Here is a 25,630-nt window from a genome sequence, read left to right as displayed (position 1 = left end):
TGTATGAGCTGTGTGAAGGAGACGTCTGAATGCATCTATACACTCATACACACATACAGTATATGAAGGGTTGGTAAGAGAATCCTCCGCTCTATTTTTTTCTGCGAGTTGCATTATTACAGGACCTTCATTGGAAACCTTGAAACTTTGTCTGCATTCTTATTGGCCGATAAACAAATGCACTTGACTCTTTTGTGTTGCTTAGCAACACAAGCCAGTCCCTGGTTTTTATATATGAAAAACCAGCATGCCTCCAATCTGGAGACTTACAGGGAGCAGTGTGAATGAGACCAGCCACGATGCATATTTAATTAAAACCAAGCTTTTCTGATTGAAGGAGGCTGTAAGCATTGTCAGTTATTAACACAAGATAGAAACAAAATGCACTTTCTCACACGTCTTGTCAGTGAGATAAAGATGATTCGTCATTCAAAAACATGTTGGTTTTCATGTCAGCTGACACAATATTAAAGGGCCTTATTTATTCACATTAAAATAAATATAGTAATTTTTTTGTATTTTTTTTTATTTCAGGTGGGGCTGACTTTCTGTTGTAAGCATTCTGCTGCCATGCGTAACAGAAATGGGATCTTGTCAGGTCACTCATGCAGGTATCCTGAGGGAGGGAGCGGCAGATAGAATATATGTGTTGTGTTTTCATTTTTTTAATGTCTGAAGCCTCCAGCCTTTTCCATAATTTCCCTGAAATCCTTTTCAATCCCCCTTTCTCAGAAATAATTGTACTCACATCCACTACTTTTTATTATTCAAGCACAGCTGGTAAAATCTAAATGTATCGATGAAACTTCTTGATTTGAAGTATTTTAATTGCACATCTGTGTTTGTTACTTTTGTAACAGGTACATTTTCTCCTCTTGTGACTACATTGTCAACTGTTATACCCGCACTGGAGCAGAGAGCAGGAAATATCTTACTTCTTTGTGGCTTTAGATTTAAATTGCTCAGATCTGTTTACTGATATAATATAAAGCTCATAAAAGGCCTGGCTGCACTGAAGAAATTGATCTATCTATACAGGCACCAAGCGCTACTGTCCATACTAGCAATAGTACAAGTCCGCCGCCAGGGTCCAGAGGGCTTTAGACCCTCCCTATACATGGTCCACTTGTATTGCAAAAAGTGTTGCTCATATAACAGCGCTATAGGTAAAGCTTTCTGGCAGCAGGCCATCACATCTGAGGGGAAATAATTGAGTGGAGAATAGTGTGTAGAGCCACCAGACCAGGAAAGACAAGAGTGCTTTTTTTCCTTTGGGTATTCTTTCTTTGGGATCTCATCTGCAAGGTGTGTGTCATATGTGTTTATTCCATGTTGTCACGTTGGCGCTGATGCGATAAAATTCAGGAACACACATAAAAGGTTTATTAGCAGGTTTTATTTCACCAATATAAAAGTTAAAATAAGGTCCAATGCAGCTTAAATATCAAACATTTAGGTAGCACAATTGGAAAAAAGTGAAATCAAAGATTGGAAAGGAAGTGAAATACTGGGTTAGTATTCAGTCTGTCCAAAATGCAATGCTGTATGCATCATGAAAGTAGTTTCGGAGCAATTTTTATTGTACATGATTCAGTTCCATGAGCACGCTGCCTAAACAATGCTTTTAATAGCAATTTCTCTTGTAATGATGTTGGTGCACATTAATGACCAGTCACAAAGGGGCATGCAGGCAGGGATGAATCAGAACATTTGAAGTGCTTTCTTTTTTGTCAAGGGCAGGTTACATACTATTGAACCTGAATAAACAGGAAACTGAGTTACAATACCAACACTGAGACGTGAATATATTCTGATTTGAAGCTGATGTGGACTGAAGAGCTCTGCTTGTGCTGAGAGGCAGACTGGGACTTGTTGTTCATTGATCAGCATCACAACAAAATCACTAGTCTTCCACTCAGCACTACCAACACTTTGCCAAAACATCCTTTCATTTCAGTTTGAAGCTCCACATCCACCGTCTCTTTGAATCTGCAATAAAAGAAGGAGAGTTGTAACACCACAGGAAATAGTTTAATTCTTCCCTCAACTGTTTAACATGATGTATTGATTTTGCATTGGTCACCCACAGTTTCAGAGCATTTCAGGGTCTGCATGTGCCACAAGTGTTGCACATTACCACAATGGTGTGGTGACAGGTTTTGAACTTCAGATGCCGGAGATGGAAACACCACATTGGTTCTCATCTCTGTTTTCCCCTCAACCCATTTCTCTCTGAAGTCTGTTGACATTCCGTCCTTCCTTTGTTGTTGTAATGCCAACCTTTCAGCTCCTCTCAAAAAGGGAGACAGGAGGAGGAGGAGGAGGATCACAGCACAGCACTTAGAATAAACACTGTTCACCATATGCAATGAACATAAACCCTAAATTACACCCCATTTAGATTGACAAAATGGAAACAAAGTGATGTGTGTTTTCTTTCCAATTAACCACATTTGGACTGAAAGAGAAAATAGACAGACAGATTGTCCTGCATCTCCAATATGTTTTCTGAGCTGGTAGCTATGCAACAAGACTGGGAGTCAGTGGAAGAGGGGGATGGGAAGATGGGGACAGTTTAGTGAGAGGAAGGAAGGGAGGGAGGGAAGGAAGCAAGGAAGGAGGGAAGGGGGGGGGGTCCTTTAGTGTAAACTAGAAAAAAGAGCAGAGACAACACTTACACACCAAGATGAGACCCCAGGATAGAGAATCAATTATCTCCACCAGAGTCTTTTTTATAGTATTGATTAAAAACAAATTACTTAATTTGTGTTGCGTTTGTATGCTCATATTCATGCCTCTGTCGCTCACAAATCGTCCATTTAGTTTCCAAGCAGCAGGGCTATTTGAATTCTGACCATTAGGCTGTGTTAATATTCACCAGGTATGTCAACACAATTTAAAACACGAGCTATAAATGCGATGAATAAACCTGTTATTCCGTTCAGCTATAGACATGAGTATAGCCCTCGATGTGGGTGCTGTCCAGTGTGTCGGTGCTGAATGACGCCCTACTTTCCTTCACGACCATCTCCTCCTCAGCATCTCGCCTCGATTCCGGCCCGGGAAGAAAAACATGCCACCTGTTGCTGCAGCGAAGTTTTCTCTCAGGAGGTTGTAAAGCCAAAAGACCTCTGATATCTGACACATATAATGAGCAGCGACTCTGCTCCTAATCTAAATAAGGTTATTTATATGTTTTTTTTCCCTCTCAAATCACGGCAAAATGACGACATGATAAACATATTCTCCCCCAGGCGAGGCAGGAAGAAGAGGAAGGGGATGTCTTTTAATTTCCAGTAGACGCCGATCATTTTAATGCTTTTTTTTTTTCTTTTTTTTTATGGCTCCACCATTTGTTTTTAAATCCTGTAGTGCAACAAAAAAAAAGAGAAAATATTCTGGAGCGAAAACACATTACAAACATATACATTCACAGGAAATAAATAGCGTTTTGCATTCACAGGACAAAGGCTGTAAGTACTGGACTCACCGACGGGAACAACAGGTGACGCCGACATAATGCTATGCAGCGTGGGCTGGATGAGTAGCCAGGGCTGCGTCTCTCTCGCTGCTGGAGCCAGCCACGATCTGAGGCTCTGCGCCCTCCCCCCGGAGCTCCACGTAATGCTCATCATGATGTTACCGGGGAGGCTGGAGGAAGATGGATCAGCGTGTTTTATATACGTCTGCTGCCCAGAGAAGACAAGGAGGAGGCGGGACGAGTTGGAGTGACGACTGCGAGGGGAGGCCAATTGAAGTGGATTTTTTTCTTCCTCTTCCCCTCAAAACCTTGTTAAGGGTGCGGCCCAAAACCAGCAGCCAAATTACATATATGAAGGGTTAAAGGCGCTAATGAAATTAAACGTGGGGGTTTAGGTGGAACACATATCGGTGAAACACACCTGGGTTTCTATTTAAGTCTTTAATGTTGGGTAAAATCAATGCACGCAATTTAATTTAAACACAATCGTAATTTAACACACAGACCCCCAAAGAAAACCTGGAATAAAACTGAATGGATTTGTCCCAAAGTGCACAAGACTACGAACCTGTGGTGAGGAGCTCAGGTGTAATTGAATTAAACCTGAACTGTGCAGATCAAGATTATGCATCAAATTAATTGGTGAGGGAAACAACAAGAGGGGAATGTTACATACCTAAAGGACTGTGGAAATTGAAAATGGTAAATTTAATGGCTTTGGAGGCAAGTACTGGCCTGAATAGAATTTCATTTATCCTCCTGCACAGATACATTTACACACTTAGTTATACATGTTTTTAGTTTGTTCAGTGAAGCTGAAAGTCCTGTTTTATTTACATATTTCACTGGTTGTTTGATTTTAGCTCACATACAACACAAGCATCATACACATTCCCGACACTTCCATCAGTAAAAAAAACCAAAAACATTATGCATAATATAATTATAAGATAAATAGACAACTCAGGCATTCCCATGGGTACGTTATCAGCCGCACAAGCTATTATGTGATGTATAAAGAGCGGTTCTCAAACGTTTTGTAGCCATGAAACCATAAAATCCCAGGACCCACTTATAATTGTAACACAGATAAATATGCTTACTACAATTTTTACTCCTAAATGCCAATGTTTGTATTTGTATTCTAATTATTTCAACCTAAATAATGCTCACACATTATGGAATATTATGATAATATTTTTTTCTGAAGCTGAATGGTGTAAATTTGGGAAGGGGTCAGCTATCACAAACTGATCTGTCACTTGAAGACCAAATTACCATGTCTCTCAAAGAGGGAAACAGAGACAGAAATAAATGACTGAATTTTCCAATCATACTGCTGCTTCTCTGTTTCACCTTCTTGGCAGTTAATTGTAGGCTGATAGGATGCAAGAAAGGGATTGCAATAAATGTACAACCGTTATGACTTTAAGAGTGTTGTTTTAGTATAACATTATTGGATTTGTTTCCAGTACAGCAATGAGTGTGAAGCTTGGCCGTGTTGTCACAGTCAGCAGAGGTGTTTGTGGTCCTTTTGTGCTTCAGTATACAAAATGAATTGTTAACATGTTTGCTCTAAGTAGTGATTTTCCTAACAATATCACTGTTACAAGAAAATACAAAAACAGACAGAATTAGTTGAAAACCAATACAAACATATCATGATCATAATTCCATTTGAGTCTCATGCTAACATTTTAGTCTGAATTTTAAGGCTCTATCCAACAACTGTTTTTATTTAAGTTTCTATAGAAAATATAAAAACATATTCTTAAATTATCTCCACAAGTTACCAAAGCCACTGGAATGTTAAAAATTGTGTTGTCGATACTCAATTTAAACTGACATGCAGAGAAAAGAAAAAAAAAACACTTCATATTTTCAGAGCTGTACTGAGCATTTCATTTGCTCGGACCAAAACTGGAAACCACTAATTTTGTATAAATCAGTCATCACAGAAGGGCTCAGTTTGAGGACTGTCTAACTATCATTTTCAATTTCATTTCTGAGGCAAAAACAAGGACACCTTGACAAAGATGTGTCCTGCGGCTTTCAGGGCCCTGTGTGACATTTTACCAACATTTTCAAAAGCCTCAAGACAATCAGGCTGAACTGAACCTTCATGTTGTTCTGTTGTCCTCTTTTCAACCTATTTACATCAAAACATCTTCTCTGACACCTGCCTTTTGACAGCTTGACAGACTGTGGAAGAACATCCTATCGATCCCCCGTTTTATGAAGGCAAAGCTGCTGCTTTAGTGAGAGACTACTGTGTTTGTAAATAAGGCACGTGACCCTCTCTGTGCTCTGATAAAATTACCAAAAAGAAGCCTGGGTGGCTGCAGCCATTAGTTCTCACAAAAGCCTTGTTCCTTTGATACCTCTGTAGGCCGGTTATCAATACAACTCAAGAGTCTGGCTTAGGGAGGAACCTGGGGGAAGATCCTGCTCGCTGTGTTGTCAGGCTTTAGTTGTATAACGAATATCGCACTCTGGGCCTCTTGATGGAAACATCAGGAGGTAGGATTATGCATATTAGCAATCCCCCTCTCTGTCCTCCCCTTTGCTTTCAGGACTTAATGTTAACATCTGCCCACCGAGAGCCGCAGATGAGCTGGAAGACTGTGTTGAATGTCTTCCATTCAGATGATTTATCTGATCACTGTAATGGACTAGGCACGTTATTTAGATGACATTATAATGGAGTCTAAGGGGACAAAGGATCTGGCTCTCTGGTGTTGACGAAAGAAACTGAGTCACAGCACCTGATCTTTATCAAATTGAAAAATATTTTACAAAAAATACTTTCTGTTTTGAAGTCACTGAATTAACAGTTGTGTTTTTCAGTCCAGCTTGTTAGTAGTGAACCAGTGTTCAGTATTATTTTCTGATATCTATCTGCAAATTATAGCAAAACCACAGGAGCCAAACCATTTAAGCTCCCCTGTTTCTTACACCCTTCAGCTGTTTTTTACACTGAAATAAATCCATTTGCTGCCTAAATGTGTGTTATGTGAGTTTGGATGGACCCCGGGGCACAAGCAGAGGTGTAGGAGCTTTGGGAGGCGGTGAACATTCATTAGTTTTCATGCTCTGGGTGAAAACCATGTTTGTGTGGGCTGGACATGATAAAACAAAATGCAGACGTCCAGGGAACTAGGTAAGGACACACAATATTTTTTGAATGTTAAAGCACTCGTTCTTAAAACTTGTTCTTACATCCATGTGTGTAATTTAGGATAAAATGAAACCGGATACATTCCTCATAGTGTCAAGAGTCAACATTACTGTCAGGATATCAGACCTGATCCTCACCTTCAAGGTGGTTGAGGTTGGTTGTATGGGTGTGGTAGCAGCAGTGCAGTGTCTGCTCCAAGGATGGCTCCCTCTGGTGTTCATTTCAAAGTTGGACAATGTAGATACCTGAGAAGAAATCTGAAATGAGACACAATGAAGGAAAACCGCAAAAATTGGAGACAGATTATTCTGCACAATCTGTAAATGGTGACCCATGTGCTGTGGCTTTTGAAATCCCCAGATATCATCGCCCCCCAGAATAATGCTTTTTATATGGCATAATTCAGTGGTCTTTTTTCTTTGTCAACAATGCCAAAAAAAATGCCAAAACCATTTTGGAAGATCTTCGTCAAAAAACATGTGACAAATGTATATATCTGTTCTTATAGAAACGCTAGGCACTGAAGGAGTCTCTGGCGCAGTTGGATAGTTTGCTGATCATTGGATCAGGGGAGAGCAGGTTCCAGTCCCACTTCAGTGAGCATGTCATTGTGCCTGGGCAGGGAACTAGGTAAGGCCACACTGGGCAAGACACTTCACCCCAAATTGGAGGGGGGTTTGTCCACAGTATTGAATGTATGCAAGTCACTTTGGATAAAAGTGGCTAACGTGTAATGTAAAAAAAAGTAGTTGTTTGTGAGCTCTAGTGCTCAACATAAGCTATATCAGGCCCTGGCTACACACTAAACACTTGTTGGTACAATCGATTCATTAATCTGGATCATGCTGGGCTACAAAAGCATGGTAACAATGAAATTGCGTCTTTAACTTTCGGAAGTCAACCCTCAGTTTATTGGACAAAAAAGAGCAACAGCAAGTAAGATATAAGATATGATCTTTTAATTGTTGATTATCTCTCAGTACAGAAATATTTTTTCTTTTTAACATTCTTTCTGTAATTCAAGTTGGCAGCATTGTCTTGATTTTGAAGTGGCATAAAAACAAATTTCCTAGCAGTTAAACTGCCCATCAACTTCCCCAGGTAACATTAGTAAACAAACATGCCATTTCTGTACAATAAGCTTTCTTCACAAAACAAATAAATAGCATTTGCTTAAATGTGGCACACTTGTTGACTCAAACATTCAAACAGAAAAATAACAAAAAATAAAATTGAGAGAAAATGTTTCAATGATATGAAATCCTTTTTTTTTAAAAACAAAAAAAACCAGAAACATGTTGAATTGCTCGAAACCGAAAAGGTCTAAAGTTGCAAAAGATAATTGCCCCAAGCTTGAATATCTTAGACACAGCGCAAAGTAGCAGCAGTCCCAAATGTGAAGCTGTGTGCTTTATTCGCTGCTATTAACTACACTGATGAGCCAATGGGTTTCATTTGAACTTCCCTTGCCTGATTTTCCATTTAACACCCAAGAAAACAAGATGAGTAAAACACTTCCACAAAAGTCAAATTAAAATCCTGTAATTATTATGTGAATTACTTGTATATGCAACTGTTCTTATTTACAGTGTTACCAAATAGCTATTCATTCTAAGATGCACCTTATACAACTTTAAGATTTCTCACGAGAGAAACTATGAGCCAATACTGCTTAGTATAATTAGACTAAAATAAACTTAGTGTAAGATTTTTAAAAAGAAGATCAGACCCAGTCGTTCAATCATTGGTAACCATTAAGTTTTCCAGGCAGGAATATGTGATTGATTTCTGTGTACATTAAACATTATTGCCTCTCGGTAAAAAGAAAAAGAAAAGACAAGCTCGCATTTTTCTGCCAACATGAAGAAAGCCAAACGCACTGCAAAGATCAGAACAAAAGACTACACACATAAAAGGAAATCTACCAGCCTAGAAACAAACAAACTAGCAGGATAATATTTAAAACTTAAAGATAAAAAAAGAGAATAAAATAAATAAGACAGTCAAAAGGACAAACTCAAATTTGAAGGACAAAGTCAATATTTGGCAGGTAAGCACAACGTCAGTCTGTAAACATATATAATCACATGGGGAGAGAAACCCCCCTGAAGTCCTCCTCTTCATCAGGGATCACTGGTCTGATGGAGAAGGTAGTGGCTTTATCATTCAGGAGGAAGTGGAACTGTACGTATGCATGTCCTCTGCCCTTGACACTCACACTGTTCAACTCTCCTTCTCCTCCTCCCAGCTACGACCTGGCTAATTAACTAAGGGCAGTCGAGAGGGGGCCATCTGTAGACCACTGAGGATAATGCTCAAAGAAGGGGCCCGCTTACAACTCCGTACATGCAAACATATATTCCATTCTCTGCTTTTGCTTACTACCGGATCCTGGTGAAGAGGTTCAGCACCGACACAGATTCCTAAAAGGAGGAAGGAGACAGAAGGAGGAGGTAAGACAAAGACCAAAGAGAGAAGAAAATAAGAGATATACGAGGCTGTTACCTCAACGTAAAGTGAGAAATGGAGGAAATAAATACCTTAGTGGATCGCATCTTGCTAAAGACGTTCCAGAACCGAAGTGTTTCATCTCCAGCTCCCGTCACAATGGCCTCCCCGTCAGGAGACATGGCCTGCACATAAACTCATGATTACACACTGAATAGACAGCATTATAAAACAATGAACAATCATAGTAACCAGAGCTATTTGTTTTGTGTTTAGCTCTATTCTTGTGGGAAGCATAATCCTTTCACATTAGCAAAAACATCCAGACATTTGATGGTCATTGCTCATTCTTATCCTAGATTTGCACTTATAAACAAAGGGGATTCACAACACTTCATCAAACACATTTATTATTAATAGTTGTAGTTAGTACACATATTTGGGTGTATTTGTTGGTCCCTTCCTGTCTATCTTTTTTTTTGTTTTATTACATTTTTAAGCATCTATTGTTCCATCTTCAGATGGACAGAATATAGGACAATGTTCTAAAAAAAAATACATTATAAATGCACACAGTAAATAAACTTACCAGGTAGAGTACTCTGTATGAATGTCCAGTAAGTTTGGCCACTTGAGTTAGAGAGGGATACTTCCACACCAGGATCTGGTTCTGGGAATAACCATGTGTGCTGACCTGCAGGAAAGAAATGTTGATTTATAAATATTCATCTCAGATACTTTGGTTAAAAGTGTCACAAATGCAATCATACCAAGAGAAACGTTGGTTTAGTTCAGATTTACCAGAGTGTAGGGCTAAACCCAATCTTCAAAGCTTAATTTAGCAAAACATTTTCTCCATGATGTTTATACCTGGTATTTCCGCATGTGTAGCCAAAGATTAGGTTATAATTATATTATACACATTACACTTAGTCTATCAGCAATCATCTTAATTACATGAATATGACCACCATGACAGATTTATTAGGGTCTTGACATTATAATAATTTGACGAGAGACATACTTTGAAAACCCTCAACTTCAGACCATGTACATTTCAAATAAATTACATTTGGTCCGTCTCTACAATATCTAGCTGCCTGCATGCTAACAAAGCTTCAGGTGACTCACCAGCTCATTGGTGTGCTTGGACCAGGCCAGGTTGCAGACCTGCGAGCCGGTGTCGGTGCACTGTAAGGGCTGGCCGGTCAGAGTGTTCCAGAAGCGGATGCAGCGGTCGGCGGTGCCGCCTCCGGAGGCCAGCAGGCCGTGCTGGTGGGGAGACCAGGCGATGGCCTTCACTGCAGCCAAGTGCTCTGTGTACTGCTGCACTGGGAGGACACTCGAGTGGTTCCACACAAGTAACTACAGCAACCCGGAGCCGGACAAAATGAGGGGAGAGATTAGATGTTTGATTGAAAAGCGTTACCTGATACTGATGTGTGGGTCATAAACAGGTGAGATTCTCCGTATACATACCTTGTTGTCATTTCCACCCGAGGCTAGCAGCTGGTGGTCTGTGCTCCACTTAAGCCCGCACACTTCCTGTCTGTGTCCTTGGAGACGGCGCTCTGACTGGAGAGGCGGGGCTCTGATGTCCCGCTGCAGGATTACTCGATCTCGACTCCCTGACGACAGCTGATCTGCATTCCATGCCAACGCACCTGACGACAAAGATTCAATTGAATGGAAGATGATTCAACGAAACTAAACAGGATTTGAAAAACTGTATGAAAAGGTACAAAAGTTGTTATATTTAACTTCTGCAGCAGTCTCCGCCTACACTCCAGCCTATCAACTCACCCACTCTGGCTGTGTGTCCTTCTAGCACTGAGAGCTTCTTCCCTGCTGCTGCATCCCAGATCTGTACATAGCCTTTATGAGTCCCCACCGCCACCAGGTTACCCTAAAAATAGAAAGCATACTTTAAATATCACACACGCATACAAACAAAACAGGCATACCGACAGACAATTTACCGAAATGTCTAATAACATCTCTCCAAGGGTGTATGCGAAGCCTTTTACTCTCCAATTCAATTTGTCTGGACATGTATAAACATAGCCACTGCACTCAAGTGGGATGGCAGTCTTGGCTTGCTTCCGCGTTAACTGTGGAGCGGTTTGTTAGCAGTCAGAACGCAATCGACCCTTCCATAAGAAACAACTTGCCTCATAAGATAATCTAATCGGAGTTAACTGATGCCCTTTCTATCTGTAGAACAAGTGTTTTGCGGTATCAGAGCTGATCTCTGAGGCATCACGTCTTCTAATAAGATGCATTAAGACATTGATCTGTAGTTACAGTATAAATGCTCACTGAAGCTGGATATGTTGTTCAGTTAACGCTGGAAGGTAAATAACTAATGATACATGCTCCTTGTGCTCCATGATAAAAGTGGAAATAATAAAGAGAGGAAACAATTTGAGTCAAATCTTCCGAGTAACATTTCAGACCAACGAGAGAACAGCTTGCTCGCGCATGGCATTTGAGTACACCTTTTTTTGCACTGCCCATGAATTTTGCTGTGTCAACATAAAACAACCGTGAACAAAATATAAAAAAATTATAAAAATGAGTCAGTCGGAACAAAGCAAACAAATCGAGGTCTAAAAAAACGTAACCCGAGTAACTCTATCAATAACTCTGCGCTTGACCAGTAAAGATGTAAACAGAGTTTTGGTGTGTAGTTTCTACTATTATTATAGATGTAGGTTATGTTTATGTAGATGTTGGAGAAACTCACCCTTTCCGACCAGCCCACTGATGTTACAGAATCTCCTTCTACAGAAAGGTCACATAGACGTGTCACCTAAAAAGACAGGGAGGGGAAATAATATAGATTAACATGATGCCATGAGGCAGTTCAGGTTCATGCGAAGAGTTAGTTAACATGTTTGGTAAACAACAAGTTACATTTTAAATTGTAAAGAAAATAAATAGATGCACAGTAAAAGAGTAAAGACATGTCCGTGATGTCTTTATTCGTCATTGCTTTGCTCAATGCTCGAGTAAACAGATCACACACACCTGGCTGGTGCAGGCACTCCACAGATATACACAGGTCCCCAGCCCAACACTGAGCACATTCAGAGAGGACCAGTCCACTAAGTTGAGGTAGAAGTCATCCTGAAGCTCTGGAGCATCCAGGACTTTGAACGGAATTTTGGATATTTTTCGCGTAGGCTTCCTTGGCGACCGCAGCAGTTTTTGGCTGCAAACACAATCAAGTAACTTATATGATGCTACATCTGAGAAATAGAGGAAATGATATTTGAGGCAGGACATGGAAAAGTGAAACTACCTGTTGCTACTGACAGGTGATAGAGAATATGGAGAGACTGTGTTTCCATCCTCTTCTGGCAGAGCCCTCTTAGCACTTACAGAATACTGCAAAACACAAACAGATGATTATTGATGCAGGAATCTTTTTTTTTTACAGAATTACAGGTTATAGCGATGTTAATTATGTTTACACTAAAAAGGCTTCTCTTGGCAGGGGTAGATGGCTGCAGACGGCGGTCTTCTGACTGGGGGTCCTGGACTTTCTCGATGCCAGCTCCTAGCAGCTCATTCTTCAGCAGAGCAGAGTAAGCTAGACCATCCGCTGAAGGCAGAGGAGGAGACAGAGGGGAAATCAAACCTGGCTGTCCAACTGATTAAGTTCAAACACTGTGCTCCCTCTGCAATTTTATAGCACAGTCTCACATCTCTATAGATCAGGGAGAAATTTTCACAAAGCTTTGTTTCCCCCTTATCTCCAGTTTCCATGAGCCTGTCGAGGCTTAGTAAACAAGAGAAGGTCAAATTATCAACTTTGACTGGAGCAGACAGAGATACCTGTAGAGATAGGCTGAAAAGGGTAGGACTCACACCAGATGTAGATTCAAAGCAGTATTTGTGAAAAGGTATAAAATAAAATAGTAATTTTTAGCAATTTTGATAATCAAGTAGTATTTGAAAAATGTCTGTAAGTAAAAATGGCAAAAAAGAAATCAATGTTTTTATAGGATTTCTAATTCTTCTAATTCTATAATAGTACATTTAATACACAGTACTTGGGTTTTGGACTGTTGCACAAAACAATGTACTTCTAACTTGAGATAGGCATTTACATTTTTTGCAATTTGCTGACATGTCACCAAACATGTCATCGATTATAAAAAGGAATGTTGGTTGAACCACTTATTCTCTTTATTAAATCACTGTACGAATTTAAAAATACACAAACGAAAATAGAAATAAACTTGTTTTTTGAAATAGTAAACAAACCATATATTGTACCTGATTCAAATCTATTGCATTATTATTACTACTAGTACTATTTTGGGTCAATGTTCAAATCACAGAGTTTAAATTCCCCATTGCCTCAGAAGAAGAGCGGAATATTTCCTGATGAAGTACTATTATCACGAGTAGTGAAAAAAGTACTTCTAATAAATTACTGCAGGAAACTGTAACATAATCTGTTGTTAGATAAATATGTCCCACGACTTGTCTCTGGATATAAAGGTTGAATGTGATTACCCTTGTTGCTGTCTGTTGTGCCGTCTTTGGTTTTTCTGTTTTGATTGTGCGACTTTTCAATTTCCTACATCAGAAATTGGAATAGATATACAATCACTCAAAGCCAATAAAGACAATCAATAGTAAAACATTACAGAAACATTGTTTTCTTAAAAGCTACAATCAACACTTGTTCTTGGTTGTGTGTGCTGTTAAGAGCCATTGTTCTTTTGGTAGAAAAGACAGTGAAGTCCTGGTTGTATGTCAGCAGACTCACATTGATGCGGTGGAAGTTGACACTCCAGTTGGCTCCAGCCCGGGAGGGAATGAAGCGATCACCATGCTTGCTAGGGGAGGACAGGGGGGAGCTGGTGGGTGTCAGAGCTCGCACTGCTCCTACTGCTTTCTACACAAGTTGGGAAAGGAGAAAGCATTTTCTGACTGGAGGCCAAACAACACAGGCCTTTGACAGTAATGGCAAAACTTTGCAACAAAGCAGGCAGATCATTTAGGTGGCAGATGGGGCATTTGTCTGAGGTGTTAACAACAGGAGGCATCATTCACAAAACACAGTCATTTGGCTGGGGAGGTCGGCTTGTTTTCACTTAACACTAGTGACATCGTCAAAAGAAAGAGACTGGCCTGTTAAACCATTTATTCTTCCAACACATGGAGGTCAACACCCTCTCCGCCCATCTTAAGTCTTTTGCTAGTTAACAACCCTCTCTGGGCGGGGCTACCATCATGCTTTAGTAAAGATAATGATCTAATTGCACTAGTGACACTAGTCAAGACTCTAAGCTTTGGCTAGATGAGATGGTTTGTGTTTTTTAGGAAAACATTAAGTAAAAACACAGTTTGGAGTGTGTATTATTGACTTACTATGGGGCTTGCGTTCTCATTCTGAATGTTGATCTGCCTGAGCAGCCTGCACTCATAGTCCTGGTCCATGATGCCTGAAAGAGGATAAGACTGATCAGCAATACAAATACATACAAGTCATACATCATACAAAAGTTTCCTGAATGCAAATGTCAGATGCCAGGCTAGTAAACGGACACTGGCACTTGTAACTTCCTTACTGCTTCTCAGTTCTTCTGGCACTGAAAGATAAGTCTCTTAAGCTCACAAATAACTGTTTTTAGATATTTAGTTTTTGACTCATTTGTATTTTCAAACAATCAACAGGGATCTACTTTTTTTTGTAGATGTCTATAACATTTAATAAAATCGTGAAACACTCTTATTGCACTTCTACAACTGTCCAGGGTGATGACTTCAAACAATTTGTCCAGCCCACCAATAGTCCAAGATATTCAATTTTTAACAACAAAAAACAGAAAATCAGCAAAGGTATATAGGATAGGATGGAACCTGCAAATGCTTGGCGTTTTGGTTGTTAAATTATTACAGCAAAATATTTATCGACAAAAATGTCATGGTGAAATCTTTTAGAATAAAATCTAATTATTGAACGGATTATGAAAAATGTCCTCAAATGATTAACTGTAGATCGAATAATTGATTAATAGATACATTGCAAATCTGTAGTGTAGCGTTATGTGTTTTGACATTACAGAATGAAAGAGTTTCATGCGAATTGACTAAATCGACTAAGGGATGTCTACAGACCAACTATGTCATTTTATAAACAAAAGAAGTCCCTGCGGTGTTGTCAAGTATCACATTGGGTTATATGTAATAAACACAAACAGTTATTCGGTTGACATTACATTTATTTGAATTATACTGTAAGACACATTTAACAGCCTAGAGTGAGCATTCCTTGAGATAATACCATGGCATACAACATAAATCGACACGATTAATAAGACAAACCAATCTATTGTTAACCTCTAGTGCCTTGATTTAGATTCCACTTCAATTAGCTAAGGACATAATATAGTTACAGGGCATGTGAACAGCTGCGGGTGGGTTCAGTCGTCTGCTAACAACACTTAACCTATCTTTGTGAACACTAACATTAGCAACATATAACGTTAGTTAGCTGTACAATCTTCAACACTTTAGTATTTGATTGCTGGTTTCGATTCACAAAAGACACCGTTTCGGCGTTTATCGCTGATCTGTAATCATGACACTAAAAGTATTAAAACAGTCTAAATTAAACGATCAAACATACAAACCTATGCTAACGCTAATGCTAACTCAGCTGGCTGAACTAACGTTAAAACGCTAAGCTAGCTGTCCGGCTAATGCCTTAGCAACATTGTTCGTTCACAATTCACTCTTGTAACCTACCGAGCCCCAAACGCTTCCCGTTACGCGCCGTTGAATTGTTGGTCTTAGCGTTGTCAACTCCAGCTGAATTGTGTTGTTTTTATGCGTTTAGCTCAATAAAACAGAGCCTGCAAAACACAATTGTTTTCTTTTGCCGAGCGTTCAATTTGGTCTCGCTAAGCATCACGGGAAGAAATGTGACGTAGCGGTTTTTTGAATCACACATTTGCGTTGCTAAGGAAACTTGTCACAATACCTCCCACATCTTCAGCAAAAGAGAAACAATAACAGAATATAGATTTATCATAAAGCTTCCTATCAGTCAGCTCGTCATGGCTATACAAATATATTTTCAAATTCCATTGTAGCTTTATCCATTCATTCTTAGGTGTAAGCAATAGGCCTACATGTAACCTATTTATTGATTTGACAATATGCACGTCTTGTCAAACCAGCAGTGATACATTCATGATAAAGCCTTTGCTATATATACTTTAATTATGTTTTGTATTTACAAATGATTTCTAGTTAACAGTGACACACTGTATTGATTCACAGTATATTTCAAATGTTTTATTGGTATAAAAAAAAGATGCAAGTGAAACAAATTGAATCGAACATGAAGTAAAAACAGACGTAGCACATTCAATATGTAGAAATTTAAAATAAAGACACAATCAATTACATATCCTCTTTAAGGGTAGATTCCAGACCATTTTTTAACAATTTGAAAGATAGTTAAATGAGGACAGTAAAATATAGCCATTAGCTGAAACTCTGATGTAACTAAATGCAACAGCATTTCTAAAGGAATCTGATTCAAAGTGCCAAAGAATAAAAGTACAGTAGGTTCAAGTAACTGATTGAAATTCTTATAACAAAAAACCCTCAATACCCATTAAAGTTATATGTGCAAAAGTATAGTTTTCAAAACTAATTAGCGGTAGTCTAAAAAAGGCTAGAAGATAAATACAATTAGGGATAGCTAAAACATTTCTCTCACAAGAAAAAAAATAGTCAAATAGTTGGCTCAACTCAGCAGATCAAAAGCCCTTGCAGCTGAAATTACTCAGGAAATGCTGCAGAAGGTTTTCTCAATTGGGCACTGTATCATATAATCATCAGCTTCTACGAACAGTGTATATTAGGTTGATTAACATTATTCCAATGTTCAGGATAAATTCTTGTTAAACCCAATGATGCTCATATTTTCAACAACACTAAAAGAAAGTTACAGCACATTACATGTACAAGAAGACACTCAAAATCACATTGTCTGAAAGTGTGTCTAGTAGGAACAGTCTACAGTATAAAATAGGTTTTTTTTATAGCTAACAAATTAACCAAGGCAAAGTCTAAAATTGATACAGAACATGTGCATGTAAAATCCCAGAAACCGTAGATAAGACAGTGTCAGTGCCCGCTACCTGTAATGATTAATACAAAAGAAATAATCAGCATTACCTCTTCATTACTTTACATGGCCTCAGATACTCTGATATAACATCTGCACATAAGGACTTTGCTGTAAGTCTAGAGCACTACTAAAAACAGTAAGGATCTAAAAAGCATCTGTGCTTATGGTAATAACATGTTCGTCAAGTCAGTGAGAAGTAAAAGTTGGAATGGAAGGGCAGACTAAAAAAAAAAGAACATCTGGACGGGTCGATGGTTTACAGGGAAGAGGTATCTCTAGGCGTGAGTTGCAGTCCGTTGTTGACCTGGAAGCGAGTTTCATCTGATATACCGTACTGCTCCAAGGGATCCTTTGGAGAAAGGAAAATATGAGTAAAGACATTAGAAAAATATTGTTTAAAGTATTAAGAGGCCCATTTATGTAATTGCTAGTTTAAGTTGTGAGATATTTGAGACTTCAGCCTCCAACAGGATACAGTGTAGGTCAGTTAACGTTATTTAGCACCAACAAAGTACATATGACAACCCAAACTGCCTTATATCTTGACAAACTTTGCTATAAACTATTTTCCATGTCTCCAGATCATCATGAGTGACACATATGGTAACTTGTTTCTAAACAGTCATATTGCTTTAGTTTTTTCTAAAGTATTACATTTTCCAACGCTCTGTTCCGATTTTTCAGTCCAAATTCAAATATTGCTCAGAGTTGATGCAGTGTATCAATCCTTTTTAAGTGTTTAATCCACAATCCGTATGCCTCACTGTGTGAATGTGGCTGGGATCATTCTTCATGGTGTAAGGAAACATCAGGCTTTAACATTGCTTTTCTAACTTTCTCAAATTTTAATTAATTGTTATCATAACAACAACTTTTTTGAACAAAGCAAATTTGACTCACGCACATTTTTAACATTTTAAAATGCAGCCGGGATTTCAATTGATTGTATGTTAGCAAGTCAAGTATTGCATTAATACACTTCATACTTAAATCCTTTCTAGTACAACACTGTTGGATATAAGTGCCATCTGTGTGGCATTTAACGCTTCAACATCCTGCTGAGACGTGTCTTACCTTGCCAGTTAGCCTGTGGATTTCAGTTCGATAGAATATCAGGTTCTTCCTCATGGACTCGTAACTGCAAGAGATGACAATTTATTAGGTGTTAAAAATGATCAATATGTTCAAATATTGACGAATCAGTTGAAAACAGTTCAATCCAAGCCACATTGTTGAGCCTATGGAAACGGCTATATAATCTCTTTGTGACAATTTAACCCAAGTGTGTGTATAACTAGAGGCGTTCAAATAGCATCACACTGCACATTGTGGCTTGCCAAGCTACAGATGTGTCCATTTTCAGATGTAGAGAGAACTGTAGCTACAATGTTCATTCATGTGACCATAGTGTTTTAGTTAAGTTGCAAAAGTACAACAAAACAGAACACTAAGTGCAACAAATGGCTACTTGCATCATCATTTGGATTTAATCATTTTTTCCCTGATAAAACATGATTCTGTCTTCTTTAAAAAAAATCTAATTTAAAAAAAAAGCTGACAATTGACAAGGAATCAGAGCCTAAAGTGATGTCTTAAAATATATGTAATTTTTTACTTTAAACTGTCAACTGCTTATCAAAAATGTAATCAACTCATGTTCTGTCAGTCATTGCCAGGTCGACCAACATGTGTATTTCATTGTATTGTCTGTGGTGTCTGTAATAAGAGGAAAAGGAGTCCCACCTGGCCTTTACAATGGAGTCTACCCACTCCCCACACTGCTCTTCTGAGTCGCACTCAAAAAGATATTTTCTCTCTGCTTCATCCAGAAATGCTACAAACAGAAACAGATCAAATAAGTCACAAATACATAATCAAAATGCACAAACTGCAACAAAGTATTAAGTCTAAAGGAATGGCCTTTGAAACATGTCTTTTTTGCTGATCACTGACATCGACAGTAGTGTTAATAGTATCGAAACAAAGGGCATCCTATTAATTTCCACTGACTTAAACCTTTTTTAAACTTTATTTAAAAAGGTTTGTGCCCCTTGGATCAATTACACCTTAAACAATGGCGACCTGGCCACATTTTTTGCAGCAAGACAGTTTCGACATTTAACATAAAAGCTAATATAATAGGTAGCAGGCCAATTCACTTATATAAAAGTATAAAACACAATGGTTAGAAGAGATGCACATTTTGTAATGAAATGTAGAGCCGCATTTTACACACTACCCAGCATGTTTAGGCGGTGAGCAGACAGGGATGTACAACACCTCATCATAATCAATGAAAGGTAAAGATGGTAGGCCCTAACACTCAAAAAGAAAAAAAGTAAAATCTAAGTATATGCTTTGCAACTTATTTTCAAGGTTTCAAGGTTTCAAGGCTTTAAAGAAAAGTGTTTATCCACAAAACCTAGATATTAGACCAGTCAACAAAGCGAAAAAGTGAAAGGAAAAGTGAGTCATGTGAAAGCAAAAGAGGAAACTGACCAATAGAGAAGCTCTGGCTGTCCTCCCTTTCCACCCGACACTGCTCCAGCAGCAATGCTCCAATTGGCTGACAACAAATAATGGGTTTACTTTGTAACTAGGTACAGCAGGTAAGACATGTCATGCAAGTTGAATGCAGTGTGTGCAACTGACCTCTTCCTCATCAGTTCGGAAGTAAAAGAGGAAGTTAACGACGAGTTTCACCAGCCTCTTCTTTACAACTGTATTACAACAAAAAGGAATGACAGTACACAGTTGATGAATGACATTACCATAACATATCTCTGGGTTGTTGATCCTAAAAATGTATTCAGTCCATTATGCAAACATGAACTGCTTGTTTTGAAGGTTACATAAAACGGAAGAAGGTTAGAGAGTAGCAATAAGCCGTGTTACCGTCTCCTTTCTTGTGTCCTCGCATCCCCAGCTCGGCTGCCATCTCTGAGGGCTGTCGGCTCAGAGACACCAGCTCTTTCTCGTTGAAACGCATCGCGGTCACTGACGCAGTAAAACAGGTTAAAGAAGAGGAGACATTGGCTACGACCGAGCCATGCCAACTGAAAGCCCAGTAACAGAGCGAGAAAACACACCAAATAAGTTAAGACAGTGTTGTCTGTGCCGTCGGTTAAACGTCACTGTCTCGCAATCTTCTGTCCTCGAAATGTAAGTGACTGTGTTTGGTCATTGCTGTGGTCAAACAGTTTCACAAGCGCACTTCTCCTCCATGTTTCACACCGGACACTCGGTGGCGGCCAGAAACGCCTCACTGGCAATAGTACGGCAGTCGGCGAGGGACAAACTAGGCAAACAGTGCGTTTACAAATCGTGTGAGTTACAACTTGTAGTGGCATGCAGATGTTAAAGAACTATTCATATCTTCTAAAGTAGAAATGTGATGTACTTTTCTGTGGTGAAAGATTCGTCAGTACATTTACTCCAGTACTGTACTCAATTACACTTTTGAGTTACTTATAGTTGGGGATTTTCATTGTGTGCTACTTCTACTCCATTGCCTTTCAGAGAGAAAGCACATTTAAGTTTTACTTCCCAACGTTTATTTGTCAGCTTTCTTCTTCTTCTTCTTCTTCGGGTTTAATGGCGGATCGCAACCAACTTTAAGGTGCATACCGCCACCTACTGTACAAGAGTTTGTAAAATCATGTCATTTACCCTTTCTTAAATTCTACTCACCAGCCGTATGTCATTTAAAAAAGTAAAGAGAGCCTTCCTGGTGACTCTTACCCCCTCTCCCTCTGTTCCCAGTATCCCCATTAAATCCCACTCCCTCCCCGCCTCTTGGACTTTATTGTGTAACCTTTCTCTTTCTGCATACATGGCACAATGATATATGATAGGTTTCAACGTTTTCTTCCACTCCACAGTTCCCACACTTGTCACTATTCCCTTTCCCCAGTACAAACATGGTGCCATTTAAACCTGTGTGATCCAATATGAGTCTTGTTAAGATGATTTCCTCTCTTCTGTTCCTTTCTTTGTAGTCCTTTGTTATCACCGAATTTTGTATTTTATGGTAGGCTACCCCTTTCCTTTATGGCCTTCCTCCCACCTTTTCTGCCATATCTCCATTCCTTTCTTCTTAATCACTGCTTTTCCTTCTTGTTTTCCGAGTGGAACTGGTACTGTTATTTCATTTTGTAGGGCCCCTTTTGCTTGTTCATGAGCACACTCATTCCCTTTCAGCCCCTCGCTGGTACCCAACAGAACTAACTATGGTACAGTTCAATGATTAAATGTTCTCTGACAGATGTTGTTGACTGTATCCTTTCTAACACGGCCATTGAATCTGTGCATTTTTGCCAGCTTTAGTTACTTTGCAGATATAAATATGATCAGGGGTGTAGTGGGCGTTGGACGCGGGGGTACGCCGTCCACCCACTTCTCCCGACGTGATATATAAAAAAATAATAAATATAAAATAGCTTAGGCTACAACTAAAAAAAAAAATTAAAAAAATAGCTTACAACTCAAATGTAAATCCGGAGATATTGGCAATGGTGAGAACAACCTACATAGGCTACATAAGACATCCCCAGTAGCCTATGCCGTGACCTATATTGGCTACGACATGAACATAACATGAACATTCGATAATCGTCATCAACCTGACACTTAAAACAAGACAAAAAAACAACAACGAGAACGTGGATGTGATGAAGCTGAATATATGTATGGCTTTTTGGGTGGGAGTGTGTGTGTGTGTGTGTGTGTGTGTGTGTGTGTGTGTTTGGGGGGTGACGTCACAAATAGCGTACCCTCACTTAAAAAATCCCCACTACACCACTGAATATGATTCTAAAATGTGCAACATATAGGAATACTCCAGGCCAGCAGGGGGCGGTAATACACCTGAAGCCGTTTTCCAACTGTTGAAGAGGAAATCACCTGAGCATGCGCACTACTGATCTACAGGGGCATGATCCTAACGTTGTGCTGTCGGTGAGTGTTTTGAACATAGTAAACTGTTGACAATATCCTTTTAATGTATAGTTACTGGTTTTATATATAACTTACCAATCAATAAATATATATACAGAGAGAGATATTTAGGGGGGTGGGGGTTGGATCATACGTTACAATGTGTTAAAAAATGTCAATGAATAGCTGGAAACACTGTTAGCTTAGCATTGTCGTGCTATCGCTACTCTATTCTGCAGCCAGCCTTAGTTTGTGGATATCACTCATTTAGTTTCTAGCTTGATTAAAAATGTCCCCTCTTATCTGTTGTATCATATCTACTCATTAAGAAATATTTGGCTAAATACGTGTGTTGCTGTTAGCCAGTAGTAAGACCGATCCCTTACCAGAGAAGTTAGCATAATGTAGCGAGCCAGAGTCATAGTATTGTTTTTAAACTACATGAGTGTAGCCAGACTACCTATAGATATGTGAAAGCCTTGCTTCCGGAAGTATTTGTTTAAGCGTTCCTTTCGAAATTGAGGGGGATCTTTTTATGTAATAACAGTTAACATTGTTCTTTACTTAATTTCATTTTCATTAATTTATTTTGTATTTGATAGGGACGATGCAATTTAACATAGTTCAAATACATAGCATAACTATGATGTGCTGCACAGAGAGTTTATAGCTATTGCTAATTTTCAACTCTTGTCCCTAGTTGGGCTTTTACATGTGCGGTATAGTTTAAATATATGCTTTCAATAGCATAAAACCACTAAACAGTATGAATATAGAAATACAATAAAATACACATCACGTAATACACATACCACAATAGAATAACACCTTAGTAATTTACAATAACTTTGTTAAAAATGGGTACAGCTCAATGACATGTGTGCTTAATCTTTCCTCAGATAATTGGGAACAATCTTCTCTGAGTGTCTGTCCAGTGTAAGCTGGGCAAACGCGTGTGGGTTTCTGCTTGTTTGAGCCGATCATCTTGCAAAAATGGATTTCCAGCATCGAGCTGGAGGGAAGACGGGGAGCGGTGGGGTCGCATCTTCCTCAGAAAGTAACCGGGACAGGCGAGAGAGGTTACGCCAACTGGCCCTGGAGACTATTGACATCAATAAAGACCCCTACTTTATGAAAAATCATTTGGGGTCATACGAGTGCAAACTTTGCTTGACTCTTCATAACAATGAGGTGAGGAGGCAGACAATGACCCTTCTCTATATGACGCTAAGTGATCCTAGTTTAATAATATATTTCCTGTTGTCGGAGTATCTTGTTTGACAAATCGCTCTTCTCTGCTTTACAGGGCAGCTACTTGGCTCACACACAAGGAAAGAAACATCAGACCAACTTGTAAGTGCAGCATGCCATTTGTATGTCTTTGTGTTTTCGGGAATCCATTCATTATACCGCAATAGCCCACTGTGTCCAGCACATACATTTAAAAACTATATATTTTGTTTGTTTCAGAGCGCGGAGAGCAGCCAAAGAGGCAAAAGAAGCTCCTGCCCAGCCAGCTCCAGCAAAAGTGAAAGTGGAGGTGAAGAAGTTTGTCAAAATTGGTCGACCGGGATACAAAGGTAAGCTGGCTGGGTTATTATGAGTCAGTGCAGTCATTTTTCTTTCTTATGCTGATCAGGGTTAACCTGCAAAGGTATTGTGTTTTATTCTATAATCAATGTCTTTCTCTTGTTTATAGTAACAAAACAAAGGGACCCCGAGACTGGACAGCAGTCCCTACTTTTCCAGGTTAGTGTGTTTGGTGGGAATTCCTCTGTTGATTGGAAAAAGTCAGTTATTTTGAATGTCATGAAGACATTATATGTAACCTCATGAGGTACCTCAATGATTATTTAGACTATGGCACACTGACGCATATATTACAATATTTCCAATTATACCAACTCTAGTCTGTGGCTACTTACCTGGAAAAATTGCTGTATCAGGTCTTTAATGAAAACCAAACACTTCCTACTGCTGCAGATTCACAACAGAATGACTTAACTGGAAAAACAGTTGGCTTATTATGAAGTAACAGGAAATGCATTAGCTTACTTCTGACTACTGATGAAAAAGCTGTAAATGGATATTTTCTAGCTTTTTGATTCTCTTTCCCAAGGGCTATATACTCTTCTTCTTATAAAGTAACATTTTCTAAATCTGAAAGAACTTTCTGGTACAGCTGGACGGATGTTGTGAATTAATTTGGCTTGTTGTCTAAAAACAGACACATTTGGTCCTGTCTGCCAAATTCAGCCCTGTGCTTAAAACTAATTTTTTCCATACCAGTTTATTGAGTTTCAAACAACTCTGTAATTTACCAGTTTTCCCCCCCAATTTTCATCAGATTGATTACCCAGAGATCGCTGAAGGAATTGGACCCAGGCATCGTTTTATGTCTGCTTACGAACAGCGCATCGAGCCCCCTGATCGCCGCTGGCAGTACCTGCTTCTGGCTGCTGAACCATACGAGACTATTGCCTTTAAGGTGAGTTGTAATTGCAATTTAATTTTGCTCTTTAGTGTGTTTTCTGTGCAGTAACATTCACATCTTTGTTCTTTTAGGTCCCGAGTAGAGAAATTGATAAAGCAGAAAACCGCTTCTGGACCCATTGGAACAGAGAAACTAAACAGGTACTTAGAAGCTGTTCAACATTTATTACCACGAGTCAAAGCTGGATGTCTTATTTCAGGAATGACAAAAAAATGTGTTTAACCTGTCTGTGTTATTTCTCCTCCCAGTTCTTCCTACAGTTCCACTTCAAAATGGAGAAAGCTATTTCCCAGTCTAGCGGACCCCCACCTCCTGTTGGCGTGAAGCGTCCTCCTCCTCTCATGAGTGGACATCGCCAGCCAAATGATTCTATGCCCCCTCCCCCGCCAGGAGGGATGCCCCCTCTCCCACCTGGTGCTCCCGGTAACCCCCATATGCCCCATCAGATGCCCATGCCCCCCATGCCAATGAGACCGCCTCCTCCTGAAGGCCTCATGTCTAATAATTGATCCCCTACCAGCAGATCGTGATTGCTTTCAATTACATTTAAAGTCTACATCTAGAAGATTTTTATACATTTGTTTGATTTATGTAAATGTGTAGGGCAGCCCAAATGACCACACTGTTTTTGTATAACTGCTTACGTTCTGGACGTGGAGCTACGATTGAGAATAGCTCATCTTTTAACGTACTGTTTTTGTAATTAAATTCTTTGTTGAAAAAACATTTGCCTTGAAATCTGTGTTTTTATGAAGACATCACTTGCACACACTGAGGTTAATTGACCTGGGTCCTGGGATTGTGGGAATGGTCTATAGCACAAGAGATGAGAAATAGTGCAGAAATATTAAGACCTGAAGATGCTTATTTAGACAAGAAGCTTGACTTTGCAGGGAAAAACACCTTTTTAAATGGGCTCTCTGAAGCAGC

General features: G+C 39.2%; 3 protein-coding genes across 3 annotated transcripts; 1 reads left to right on the top strand and 2 right to left on the bottom strand.

Annotated features, from left to right (window-relative positions):
• Nucleotides 1-7,596: 7,596 nt before the first annotated feature.
• Nucleotides 7,597-16,040, bottom strand: LOC134866185 (fizzy-related protein homolog). Its single transcript, XM_063886191.1, has 14 exons — nt 15,876-16,040; nt 14,496-14,569; nt 13,891-14,019; nt 13,635-13,698; nt 12,584-12,714; nt 12,412-12,497; nt 12,138-12,321; nt 11,854-11,919; nt 10,911-11,013; nt 10,587-10,771; nt 10,239-10,472; nt 9,697-9,801; nt 9,200-9,292; nt 7,597-9,082 (listed from the first exon to the last, which is right to left on the bottom strand). The coding sequence occupies exons 2-14, from the start codon at nt 14,562-14,564 to the stop codon at nt 9,041-9,043; spliced, it is 1,491 nt and encodes a 496-aa protein (XP_063742261.1). The 5' UTR covers nt 14,565-14,569; nt 15,876-16,040; the 3' UTR covers nt 7,597-9,040.
• Nucleotides 16,041-16,412: 372 nt separating this feature from the next.
• plekhj1 (pleckstrin homology domain containing, family J member 1) lies at nt 16,413-20,568 on the bottom strand. Its single transcript, XM_063886204.1, has 6 exons — nt 20,167-20,568; nt 19,924-19,991; nt 19,771-19,837; nt 19,015-19,105; nt 18,346-18,409; nt 16,413-17,620 (listed from the first exon to the last, which is right to left on the bottom strand). Exons 1-6 carry the CDS (start codon nt 20,258-20,260, stop codon nt 17,528-17,530), a joined length of 477 nt encoding a protein of 158 aa, XP_063742274.1. The 5' UTR covers nt 20,261-20,568; the 3' UTR covers nt 16,413-17,527.
• Nucleotides 19,866-25,426, top strand: sf3a2 (splicing factor 3a, subunit 2). The gene is made up of 9 exons (XM_063886196.1): nt 19,866-19,880; nt 22,104-22,227; nt 23,106-23,397; nt 23,513-23,559; nt 23,677-23,786; nt 23,906-23,955; nt 24,554-24,694; nt 24,772-24,840; nt 24,949-25,426. Exons 3-9 carry the CDS (start codon nt 23,200-23,202, stop codon nt 25,207-25,209), a joined length of 876 nt encoding a protein of 291 aa, XP_063742266.1. The 5' UTR covers nt 19,866-19,880; nt 22,104-22,227; nt 23,106-23,199; the 3' UTR covers nt 25,210-25,426.
• Nucleotides 25,427-25,630: the final 204 nt, after the last annotated feature.

This window comes from Eleginops maclovinus, chromosome 6 (genome assembly GCF_036324505.1).
Source record: "Eleginops maclovinus isolate JMC-PN-2008 ecotype Puerto Natales chromosome 6, JC_Emac_rtc_rv5, whole genome shotgun sequence".
NCBI lineage: Eukaryota > Metazoa > Chordata > Actinopteri > Perciformes > Eleginopidae > Eleginops > Eleginops maclovinus.
The sequence above is the reverse complement of the archived record's forward strand: the minus strand, read 5'-3'. Positions and strand labels throughout refer to the sequence as shown.